Here is a 12874-nt window from a genome sequence, read left to right on the forward strand (position 1 = left end):
CAACTCTCACCAACTTTTAAAGATACACCATAGAAAGCATTCTTTCGGGTTGTATCACAGCTCGGTCTGGGCTCCTGCTCTGCCCAAGACCACAAGGAACTACAAAAGGTCGTGAATGTAGCCCAATCCATCACACAAACCAGCCTCCCATCCATTGACTCTGTCTACACTTCCCACTGCCTCGGCAAAGTAGCCAGCATAATTAAGGACCCCACACACCCCGGACATTCTCTCTTCCACCTTCTTCCATCGGGAAAAAGGTACAGAAGTCTGAGGTCACATACCAACCGACTCAAGAACAGCTTCTTCCCTGCTGCTCAGACTTTTGAATGGACCTAACTTGCACTAAGTTGATCTTTCTCTAAACCCTCGCTGTGACTGTAACACTACATTCTGCTCTGTCTCATTTCCTTCTCTATGAACAGTATGCTGTGTCTGTATAGTGCTCAAGAAACAATACTTTTCACTGTATGTTAATACATGTGACAATAATAAATCAAATCAAACACCCAGACACACCCACACACACACACACACGCGCGCGCGTGATTTCTCCCTGAGTGAGGGATAAGTCTAGCTGACTCACAACCGCATGAATCATGAGTACAAATAACAGGCAAGGAGCTGATGCCTGCCACTAACAAAACAAGCCAAAAATTATTCACAAACACACAACTGGAAGCCACAGGGCTGGTATGTGTGGAGTCAGGATGTGGGGCTGGGGGTGGGTGCGGGGAATCCACTGATCTTTCCAGACTATCATTAGAGGAATTAAAGGATCCGTTCCTGGGGAATGAGAGTTGAAAAGTAGAGAAGTGTATTGAATCTCGGTTAGCGCACTCTCCCGGTTCCACATACAGTTCAGTTTATACTATTACAAAAAGAGACGATGGAGAGGATGCAATGAAGATTTACAGGAATGATACCAGAAATATGTGTGTATAAAAATCAGGAAAGGAATGACAGGCTGGGTCACTTCTCTTCAGCAAAAAGAAGGCTGAAAAATGACCTGATGAAGGTTTTGAAAATGATGCAAGGTTTGGATGCAGTGGGTACAGACAGAAAGTTTCCTCTTGTGTAAAACCAAATATTGGAGCTCCTGCAGAATTCTATCCCATCATTTAACCCCTTCCTGGGCTTGAGGCAATTTCACCCAAAGAATGAGGAGACTGTGGAACTCGTTACCATGGGGACTTGAAGTGTATGGTATAGATGCACAGATAAGAGAGATGGGACTATCCCAGTTACAATCATAGAGTAAGATGAGGAGACATGGGAGAAGGCTGGAGTTGAGCGTAAACACTCCATGGACGAGGTGTGCCGAGTGCCCTCTTTCTGTGTGATATATCGTGTGGACAGGGGGCGGTATGGTTTCGGGACTGAGGGCTGTTAGTGCTGCTGAACTAGAAAGTTGAACAATGGTTGCCCCTGTGCCACTCACAGGGGAGTTAAGGCAATATTGTTTTTAGACAGTGAATTGTCGGAATCTGGAATGTGCTGATTCAATAGGAACTTCCAACAGGGAATCAGAAAAGACTTGAAGGGGGACATCTATAGGACTCTGGGACACGGACAGGAACATGAGATAAATTTGATCATTCTTTCAAAGAGCCCAGTACAAATTTACTGAACTGAATCGGCTCATCCTGAGCGATATGATTTGGTGACTAAAGTATTTTTGAAGTGTACTTACTGGCCGTTCCCATGTGGGAGTTAATATTCACAAACAAATTCAGCAGATAACAGGAAAGTGAATATTAAAAAGGTAAAGTTGAATTAAAATTATATAAAAATTACCAAGCAGCATACCATTTACTGCAGGCTTTGAGCTATATATAAATGTCATCATTAAGTAGTTCTGCGTGGAAATGAATTCTGTGCAGAATAGGGCCACATTCTATCTTTCTACATCACAGAATTAAATGTAATTAAACAGCCTTGTTTTCTGGTTGGGGAGAGCCAGTCCTGAAATAGGTAGATTAGGGATTTAGGGAAAGAGGTCAGAGTTCCAAAATATTCAGGAGAATTTTCTCTACAAGAGTATGTTTCCAGCCCAAATAGGAAGTATCTGATTGTTGGGAACAAGTTGAGATAAGTGAGGAAGGTGATCTAGAACTGCAACAGGATCTTGATCAATTGGGCCAGTGGGCTGACAAATGGCAGATGGAGTTTAATTTAGATAAATGTGAGGTGATGCAGTTTGGTAGATCAAACCAGGGCAGGACTTACTCAGTTAACGGTAGGGCGTTGGGGAGAGTTACAGAACAAAGAGATCTAGGGGTACAGGTTCATAGCTCCTTGAAAGTGGAGTCACAGGTGGACAGAATGGTGAAGGAGGCATTCAGCATGCTTGGTTTCATTGGTCAGAACATTGAATACAGGAATTGGGACGTCTTGTTGAAGTTGTACAAGACATTGGTAAGGCCACACTTGGAATGCTGTGTACAGTTCTGGTCACCCTATTATAGAAAGGATATTATTAAACTAGAACGAGTGCAGAAAAGATTTACTAGGATGCTACCAAAACTTGATGGTCTGAGTTATAAGGAGAGGCTGGATAGTCTGGGACTTTTGTCTCTGGAGCATAAGAGACTTAGGAGGTGATCTTATAGAGGTCTATAAAATAATGAGGGGCACAGATCAGCTAGATAGTCTTCTCTCAAAGGTAGGGGAGTCTAAAATTGAAGGTATAGGTTTAAGGTGAGCGGGGAGAGATACAAAAGTGTCCAGAGGGGCAATTTTTTTCACACAGAGGGTGGTGAGTGTCTGGAACAAGCGGCCAGAGGCAGTAGTAGAGACGGGTACAATTCTATCTTTTAAAAAGTGTTTAGACAGTTGCATGGGTAAGATGGGTATAGAGGGATATGGGCCAAATGTGGGCAGTTGGGATTAGCTTAATGGTTTAAAAGGAAGAGTGACATGGACAAGTTGGGCGGAAAGGCTGTTTCCCTGCTGTAAACCTGTATGTCTCTATATATTAATTGCTGCCTATGCTGGTTGGCATTTAAGTAGTCCCATGTTGTAGCTTCACCAGGTTGATTTTTCGGTATGCCTGGTGCTGCTCCTGGCGTGCCCTCCTGCGCCCTCCAGGGTTAATGCCCTGCTGGCCCACAGCGCCTCCAGGATGCTTACTCTTGAGTTGTTTGATCTTTTTGAAGTCGATCCCATTTAGCACCATGGTAGTATCACACAATGTGATAGACAGTGTCCGATTATTATCTGAAAGCTATATGGAAAAGGCAGGACATTAAATAAATTACTCTTGTGGAGATCCTGCACTGACATAGAACAAAGAACAAAAAATCAGCCCGGGAACCAGGCCCTTTGCCTGTAATTCACAGAATCATCGACACCCTCCAGTGCAGAAAGAGGCCATTTGGCCCATTGAGACTGCACCAACCACACTCCCACCCAGGCCCTACCCTGACATCCACCTGCTCATCCCTCTAACCTACACACCTCAGGACACTAAGGGGCAATTTCTTAGCATGCCCAATCAACCTAACCCGCACATCTTTGGACTCTGGGAGGAAACCGGAGCACTCGGAGGAAATCCACGCAGACACGAGGAGAATGTGCAAACTCCACAGACAGTGACTCCGACTGGGAATTGAACCCAGGTCCCTGGAGCTGTGAAGCAGCAGTGCTAACCACTGTGCTACCGTGACGCCCCAAATTCTATAATTTTTCTTGTTTGTAGAGTTCTGTGCTCTGTGAAATAAAGGAAGCTGTTATTGGTTTAATGTCAATCTCAGTGTGTTTTTCCACATTCTGGCAAGCTGTTTCAGTCTCTCCATCCATTTCTGTCTCTCTCTCTCTCTGATTCTTCCATCCCCTGCCACTCAATTCCTTTCTCTCACTCTCTGTGTATCCTTTTGTCTCTCTCTGTTTCATCATCTGCTTCTCTCTGTGTCTCTCTTTTGCTCCCTCTATATCTCACTCTTTCTCTCTCTGTGTAGCTGATTTGAAGCTAGGAATGTGTTAAAGCCTTGTTTTGCTGAGTGGGAGAAGTTTAGTTGCCATGGTCTTTGGCAGTTCATAAAGCTGTGGGACATGTAAAGAACTGTTTGGATTGTTAGTCTCAGCACTTTACGGGACCGTGGGATTCTCTGCGGGAGAACTTGTATCCAGCAAACAAAACCGAGTCTTTTGCAGTTCTGAATGTGTCAGTCGGAGATTTTTTTTGGTGTTTTTGAGGATGCTGCCACTGTTGCTGGGTGTAACAGACAGTAATCGGCTTTGTCTGACCCTGTTTGTGTGAGAATCGAGCTGAGGTTGGACCCTGTGTCCGCTGCCAACCTTCCTGAGTTTCAGCCAGTGAGGAGGGGGAGATAGGGAGGCAGGAAGAACATCACTGAGGTTAGGGCCAAGCAGTGAAGGTGCAGACACTAAAATCGAGTGATTAACATTGGCTCTTTCTCCTTGATTTATCCCAGACTTAAATATATTCAATGATGGAGCATCCACAGCTTTCTGGCGTAGAGAATTCCAAAGATTTGTAATGCTTTGAGCGAGATGCTTCCTCACTGAGTTGGAGAGATTGTTGGTCTCTCGGGGAATGAAGGGAAGAGGGGAATGGGTGGGGAGGTGGGAGATCAGGCACGATGATATTGTATGGTGGTTCACTCCCTGCTCCTAATCCTTATGTTCTTTCCAAGACATTTTTCATCATTTCAATCCTGGTCCCTTTTCCTGAGACTGTAGCCCCTCCACATTCTCGAATCCACAGTCAGGGAAAGATAACTCTTTAGCAAGCTCATACCAAACTCCATTCAGAATGTGATACCTTTCAATCTGAATAATCTTCTCCAGAATAACCCAAGGAAGAGGCAGCGCTGCAAAAGCTCCTGATTCCAAATAAACCTGCTGGATTTAACCTGGTGTTGTGAGACCTCTTACTGTGCCCACCCCAGTCCAATGCCAGCATCTCCACATCATTTTCCAGAGATTACGCATAATATATATAAAGGCCTAATTTGTCCAGCCTCTTCTCATTGGTACCAATGTAGCAAACCTTCCTAGGCAGTAGATCCTTCCTTAAAACATCGAGACCAAAGTCCCGTGTGACTGTCACGTGACTTCAATATTCCTGTACACTAACAGCCTTGTAATACAGGCCAGCAAGACCCTTGTCTGCAATGAAAACAGGTGTAAATAGTCAGCAAATCTCTCTCCACATATACTCAATATCTGTGGAGACAGAAGCAGATTAACGTTTCAGTTTGGTATACCTTCATCAGAATTTATTTCAAACAAGTGAAAGGGGAGATTGGAAAAGGAACAAGAGGAAGGTTTGTGAAAGGGTGGGAGATAGGGGAGAGGAAATGACAAAAGATAAGGTCCCCCATGCAAGACTTCTTGAGAAGGTGAGAGGGCATGGGATCCAGGGGGCTTTGGCCTTGTGGATCCAGAACTGGCTTGTCTGCAGAAGGCAGAGAGTGGTTGTGGATGGGTCTTTTTCGGCATGGAGGTCGGTCACCAGTGGAGTGCCCCAGGGATCTGTTCTAGGACCCTTGCTGTTTGTCATTTTCATAAATGACCTGGATGAGGAAGTGGAGGGATGGGTTAGTAAGTTTGCCGATGATACGAAGGTTGGTGGTGTTGTGGATAGTCTGGAGGGATGTCAGAAGTTGCAGCGAGACATAGATAGGATGCAACACTGGGCAGAGAAGTGGCAGATGGACTTCAACGCGGATAAATGTGTAGTGGTCCATTTTGGCAGAACCAACGGGATGAAGGAGTACACTATCAAGGGTAGGAGTCTTAGCTGTGTTGAAGAGCAGAGGGATCTTGGGGTCCGGGTCCATAGGATTCTTAAATCGGCCTCGCAGGTGGAAGAGGTGGTCAAGAAGGCGTATGGTGTACTGGCCTTCATTAATCGAGGGATTGAGTTTAGGAGTCGGGAGGTAATGCTGCAACTTTATAAGACCCTTGTCAGGCCCCACTTGGAGTACTGTGTGCAGTTCTGGTTGCCTCACTATAGGAAGGATGTAGAAGCTATTGAGAGGGTGCAGAGGAGATTTACAAGGATGTTGCCTGGACTGGGAGGCATGCCTTATGAAGTTAGGTTGAGGGAGCTGGGACTCTTCTCCCTGGAGAGACGAAGGTTGAGAGGCGACCTGATAGAGGTTTATAAAATGTTGAGAGGAATAGATAGGGTGGATTCTCGGAGGCTATTTCCCAGGGCTGAAATGGTCGCTATGAGAGGACACAGGTTTAAGGTGCTGGGAAGATGTTAGGGGTAAGTTTTTCACTCAGAGGATGGTGAGTGAATGGAATCGGCTGCCGTCAGTGGTGGTAGAGGCGAACTCGCTGGGGTCTTTTAAGAGACTTCTGGATGAGTATATGGGATTTAATGGGATTGGGGGTTATAGATAGGTCTATGGATTGGTAGGTGTTGATGTGATCGGCGCAACTTGTAGGCCGAAGGGCCTGTTTGTGCTGTAGTGTTCTATGTTCCATGTTCTAAAAGAGATAATGGTGCAAGGCTAAAGGGAATGGCAATGGGATAAGAACCAGAAGATGTGAGGAGATGTGAATGGCAGGATGCTGAATAGCTGCCATCTGAAAGCAACAATAAAAGAGAAAAGTGAGAGTTAAGCTGAAACCGGCAAAGATAAAGGAAACCAAATGAAGGTAGAGTTGAACCCAGTGTTGAGTCTTGGAGGCTGTAAAGTGTCGAGTTGAAGGATGAGGTGCTGGCAGTTTACATGAAGCTTTGTTGGAAGAGTGACAGAGGATTCAAAACTGGAGCAAAGTGGAAAATTAAATACCAGGCAACTGGGAATCTGGGGTCACACTTAAAGACTGAGTGGGGTGTTCTACAAAGGAGGTGAGGGGAGGGCAAAGAAGAGGAGGGGAGGGGAGGAGTAATGAGGGGAGAAAAGATGAGGGGAGGAGGAGACATGAGGGGAGTAGAGGGGCTGAGAGGTGAGGAGAGGGGAGGGCTGGAGAGATGAGAGCTGATTGCAGTGTGTCAGTGCACACCCCTCTTCCATCTGAGTCGAGGAACTCCAACAGAAATTAAAAACTCAGGAACATTGAGGCTTTACCACCACAGGGACATATGAACATTCTATTTTAATTGATGGTTTGAGTAATCCTTTAAGGGGATGTGGGGAGGAAGGGATTGGCTTGTGTTCTGTGGGATTGGTTCAAAATAATAAACTGAATAACAGCACCATTGATGCAAGGCTGGGCTCAGAAACTGCAATCAGTTCCTTCCAAATAACCATTTCCTCATAATTACTGTTCAACCAAAAGTATTTCTACAAGTTGGCACCAGCTGTCCAGCAGACTGTCACTGAGAAGTGAGAGAGAGAGAGAGAGTGTAAGAGAGAGTGAGACAGAGAAAGGGAAAAAGACACAGCAAGAGAGTAAGAGTGAGAGAGAGAGAGTGTGTGAGAAACTGCAAAGGAGAGATAACGACAGAGAGTGGGGGGTAGAGGGAGACACAGAGATACCAAAAAGGGAAAGAGACAGCAATAGAAGAAAAGTAAGTAAAAAGGGAGCCAGAGAGAGAGCGACAGAGAGAAAGAGAGACAGGGTGAAAAAGAATAATTAGAGAAATGTTATCCCTTGTACTTATTGTTTTGTACACCTAAACGTTCACACAGCAAGATCCCACAAACTATGCACTAGTGAGAAAATAACCTGCTTTGTGATATTGGGTTAGTGATGAATATTGGGAAGCTATCTCTCCCTTCTGTCCCCCAGGCAGAATAAAAGGATCTTGTTTTAATGTTTTATTGGAAAGACAGCAGCAGTGACAGTACAGACCTTTCACATTCCAGCTCTCTGATCGGACTAAAAGGAGACAGGAGGCACAGAAGATGATTCTGACAAAGTGAAACACAATGCCATTGAGAACTGGATGGGCTAAAAGTTGTTAAAGAGGAGGTATTTGAGAGGCTGGTATACTTAAAGTTAGTAACTCACCAGGAGCAGATGGCCAAGGGTGGAAACTGCATAAACTGCATAAAAGGATATTATTAAACTAGAAAGAATGCAGAAAAGATTTACTAGGATGCTACTGGGACTTGATGGATTGAGTTATAAGGAGAGGCTGGATAGACTGGGACTTTTTTCTCTGGAGTGTAGGAGGCTGAGGGATGATCTTATAGAGATCTATAAAATAATGAGGGACACAGATCAGCTAGATAGTCAATATCTTTTCCCCAAAGGCTGGGGAGTCTAAAACTAGAGGGTATAGGTTTAAGGTGAGAGGGGAGAGATACAAAAGTGTCCATACGAGCAATTTTTTCACACAGGGTGGTGAGTGTCTGGAACAAGCTGCCAGAGGCAGTAGTAGAGGTGGGTACAATTTTATCTTTTAAGAAGCATTTAGACAGTTACGTGGGTAAGATGGGTATAGAGGGATATGGGCCAGATGTGGGCAACTGAGATTAGCTTAGGGATTTTTAAAAAAAGGGTGGCATGGACAGGTTGGGCTGAAGGGCCTGTTTCCCTGCTGTAAACCTCTCTGACTCTATAAACACTGACCTTAATCTTCTCGTCCTCCTTGGGTTTAAGCTGGTGCCAGAGGATTAGAGAATCACAAATGTTGGAGAATGGAGTGATTGAGAAAGCAATGTAAGGAGAATCGCAGTAACGACAGGGCCATTAGCTTAACCTTGGCCGTGGGAAAGTCTTTCAAAACACTAATCTGAGACCAAATTAACAATGATTTAGGAAAATAACCATAGATTTATTCAAGGCAAATAATGTTTAACAAACTAGATTGTAGTTTTGGATGAAGTAATAGAAGGTTAATGAAGGAGGATTGCCAGCGGATAGAACAGGATCGAGACAGGCTGGATACTTGGGCAGAGAAATGGCAAATGGAATTTAATCCAGACAATGTGAGGTGATGCACTTTGGAAGATCTAATGCAGGAGGGAAGTGTACAGTAAATGGCAGAACTCTTCGAAGCGTTAACGTACAGAGGGATCTAGGCATACAAGTCCACAATTCCCTACAACACGAGGTGGTCAAGAAGGTGTACATCACACTGGCCTTCATTGGCCAGGGCTCAGAGTATAAAAACTGGCCAATCAAAGAGCTGTGTAGAACTTTAGTTTGGCCACATTTGGAATATTGTGTACAGTTCTAATCACCAGACTACCAGAAGGATGTGGAGGGTTTCGAGAGCGTACAGGAAAGGTTTACCAGAATGTTCCCTGGTTTGGAGGGTATTAGCTGTGAGGAGTGATTGGAGGAACTTGGGTTGTTTTCACTTTAATGGAAGCTGTGCAGTGACCTGGTAGACGGTATGAGAGGCGTGGATAGAATGGATATTCAGAATCTTTCCCAGGGTAGGAATGTCATAAACTCGGGGACAGAGGTTGAAGGTGAAAGGGGAAAGTTGAGAGGAGATGTGAGAGGCAGGTTTTTTTACACAGAGGGTGGTAAGTACCTGGAAGGCACTGCCAGAGCAGGTGGTAGCAGCAGATACAAGAGCAACATTTAAGAGGCATTTTGGCAGAGACGTGAATAGGGAGTGAATAGAGAGATACGGATCACAGAGAGGTGAAGGTCTTTAGTTAGAAAGGTGTCATGTGGTGGTACAGGTTTGATGGGTCAAGGGGTCTCTACCTGTGCTGTACTGTTGTTCTTTGTTATGCAGTGAAATACCAAATGATAGATTTTGGTAGGACAAATGATGAGAAGCAATACAACAATAAAGGATACAACAGCTCTCACAGAGAAGATACATGAAGACATTATGGCTTATCCATCTGTGCTATAAAGATTGTATAAATTCTAAAGTGGGTTCAGGGGGAGAGGAAACTGGCTGTAACTAGATATAAACCATTCAAGAAGGCAGGTTACAGGGTGACCAATAAAACCTCCAGGGTCCTGGGCTTGGAGTGAAAGTTAGAGTGAATATTCTGAAAACAGCCTGTATGAGAATACTGTGTCCCATTCTGGGCATCACACCTTCAGGGAGGATGTGGAACCTTCAGAGAAGGTGCAGAGAGGAATCGGGGTATGAGGGCCTTCACTAACAGAGGTAGACTGCAGAAACTGTGCTCTCCTTCAAGAAGGAGAGATGAGGTGGAAATTTGATAAAGGTGTCTGGGCAGGGTATATCGAGAGAAACTGTTCCCATTGGCAGATGTTTGCTGACCAGTTTCCGCTGCGTCAGTGAGATCCCCACAATGACACAAGAGTTTGAACACACTGTGTGATTAGGATCTGGGATACCTGCTGGAGACACATTCTGCCTGCAATGCAACTCATCACTACCACCCTTCACCAGCACGACAGCACTCCCTCAGCACTGACCCTCTGACAGTGCAGCACTCCCTCAGCACTGACCCTCTGACAGTGCGGCACTCCCTCAGCACTGACCCTCTGACAGTGCGGCACTCCCTCAGTACTGACCCTCTGACAGTGCGGCACTCCCTCAGCACTGACCCCCTGACAGTGAGGCACTCCCTCAGCACTGACCCTCTGACAGTGCGGCACTCCCTCGGCACTGACCCCCTGACAGTGCGGCACTCCCTCAGCACTGACCCTCTCACAGTGCAGCACTCCCTCAGCACTGACCCTCTGACAGTGCGGCACTCCCTCAGCACTGACCCTCTGACAGTGCGGCGCTCCCTCAGCACTGACCCTCTGACAGTGCGGCACTCCCTCAGCGCTGACCCTCTGACAGTGCGGCACTCCCTCAGCACTGACCCTCTGACAGTGCAGCACTCCCTCAGCACTGACCCTCTGACAGTGCAGCACTCCCTCAGCACTGACCCTCTGACAGTGCGGCGCTCCCTCAGCACTGACCCTCTGACAGTGCGGCGCTCCCTCAGCACTGACCCTCTGACAGTGCGGCACTCCCTCAGTACTGACCCTCTGACAGTGCGGCACTCCCTCAGCACTGACCCTCTGACAGTGCGGCACTCCCTCAGTACTGACCCTCTGACAGTGCGGCACTCCCTCAGCACTGACCCTCTGACAGTGCGGCACTCCCTCAGCACTGACCCTCTGACAGTGCGGCACTCCCTCAGTAGGATGCGTTTGGTTTGAAGTTCTATGAGCTTTTCCAGTGACTGTCACTGGGGATATTTGGAAGATGTTGGGCTCTGTGAGGGGATTGAACCTGTTCTCTCTCTCTCTCCTCTCCCTCAGCCTCCAATGGATAGTAAATTCCTGCCAGTCTTTGTTGGTGTCCGGGTTGTCTTCATCCCTCTCTTCATGTTGTGTAACGTACATCCTCGCCAACTGCCCGTCTTCTTCCCACATGATGCTTGGTATATTGTCTTCATGATCCTCTTCGCCTTCTCCAATGGCTACCTGGCCAGCCTCTGCATGTGCTACGGACCCAAGTGAGTCTGTCTTACCTGTCACAGGGATGGATCGAGGGACAGGGGGACGAGGTGGATAGGTGGGGGTGAGGATATGGGGGGAGGTGGGTATGTGGAGGTGAGGATATGGGGAGGAGGTGGGTATGTGGGGCTGAGGATATGGGGAGGAGGTGGGTATGTGGGGTGAGGATATGGGGAGGAGGTGGGTATGTGGGGCTGAGGATATGGGGAGGAGGTGGGTATGTGGGGTGAGGATATGGGGAGGAGGTGGGTATGTGGGGGTGAGGATATCGGGGGAGGTGGGTATGTGGGTGTGAGGATATGGGGGGGAGGTGGGTATGTGGGGGTGAGGATATGGGGGAGGTGGGTATGTGGGGGTGAGGATATGGGGGAGGTGGGTATGTGGGGGTGTGGATATGGGGGGAGGTGGGTATGTGGGGGTGTGGATATGGGGAGAGGTGGGTATGTGGGGGTGTGGATATGGGGAGGAGGTGGGTATGTGGGGGTGAGGATACGGGGAGGAGGTGGGTATGTGGGGGTGAGGATATGGGGAGGAGGTGGGTATGTGGAGTGAGGATATGGGGAGGAGGTGGGTATGTGGGGTGAGGATATGGGGGGGAGGTGGGTATGTGGGGCTGAGGATATGGGGACGAGGTGGGTATGTGGGGGTGAGGATATCGGGGAGGTGGGTATGTGGGGTGAGGATATGGGGGGAGGTGGGTATGTGGGGGTGAGGATATGGGGAGGAGGTGGGTATGTGGGGGTGAGGATATGGGGGGAGGTGGGTATGTGGGGGTGAGGATTTGGGGGGGAGGTGGGTATGTGGGGGTGAGGATTTGGGGGGGAGGTGGGTATGTGGGGGTGAGGATTTGGGGGGGAGGTGGGTATGTGGGGGTGAGGATATGGGGAGGAGATGGGTATGTGGGGTGAGGATATGGGGAGGAGGTGGGTATGTGGGGTGAGGATATGGGGAGGAGGTGGGTATGTGGGGGTGAGGATATGGGGAGGAGGTGGGTATGTGGGGGTGAGGATATGGGGAGGAGGTGGGTATGTGGGGTGAGGATATGGGGAGGAGGTGGGTATGTGGGGTGAGGATATGGGGAGGAGGTGGGTATGTGGGGGTGAGGATATGGGGAGGAGGTGGGTATGTGGGGGTGAGGATATGGGGAAGAGGTGGGTATGTGGGGGTGAGGATATGGGGAAGAGGTGGGTATGTGGGGGTGAGGATATGGGGAGGAGGTGGGTATGTGGGGGTGAGGATATGGGGGGAGGTGGGTATGTGGGGTGAGGATATGGGGAAGAGGTGGGTATGTGGGGGTGAGGATATGGGGGGAGGTGGGTATGTGGGGGTGAGGATATGGGGGGAGGTGGGTATGTGGGGGTGAGGATATGGGGGGAGGTGGGTGTGTGGGGGTGAGGATATGGGGGGAGGTGGGTATGTGGGGGTGAGGATATGGGGGGAGGTGGGTATGTGGGGATGAGGATATGGGGGGAGGTGGGTGTGTGGGGGTGAGGATATGGGGGGAGGTGGGTATGTGGGGGTGAGGATTGGGGGGAGGTGGGTGTGTGGG

At 48.0% G+C, this 12874-nt stretch overlaps 1 protein-coding gene across 1 annotated transcript in view; it reads left to right on the forward strand.

Annotated features, from left to right (window-relative positions):
• LOC145339312 (equilibrative nucleoside transporter 1-like) overlaps window positions 1-12874 on the forward strand; it is an 82786-nt gene that overhangs the window by 53972 nt on the left and 15940 nt on the right. Inside the window, exon 10 of the mRNA XM_080183738.1 lies at window positions 11128-11324. Within this exon, the coding sequence (XP_080039864.1) occupies window positions 11128-11324 (197 nt within the window). The remainder of the gene's footprint in view (window positions 1-11127; window positions 11325-12874) is intronic.

This window comes from Carcharhinus amblyrhynchos, unplaced genomic scaffold (assembly GCF_965287045.1).
Source record: "Carcharhinus amblyrhynchos unplaced genomic scaffold, sCarAmb.v2.hapA scaffold_398, whole genome shotgun sequence".
Taxonomy (NCBI): domain Eukaryota; kingdom Metazoa; phylum Chordata; class Chondrichthyes; order Carcharhiniformes; family Carcharhinidae; genus Carcharhinus; species Carcharhinus amblyrhynchos.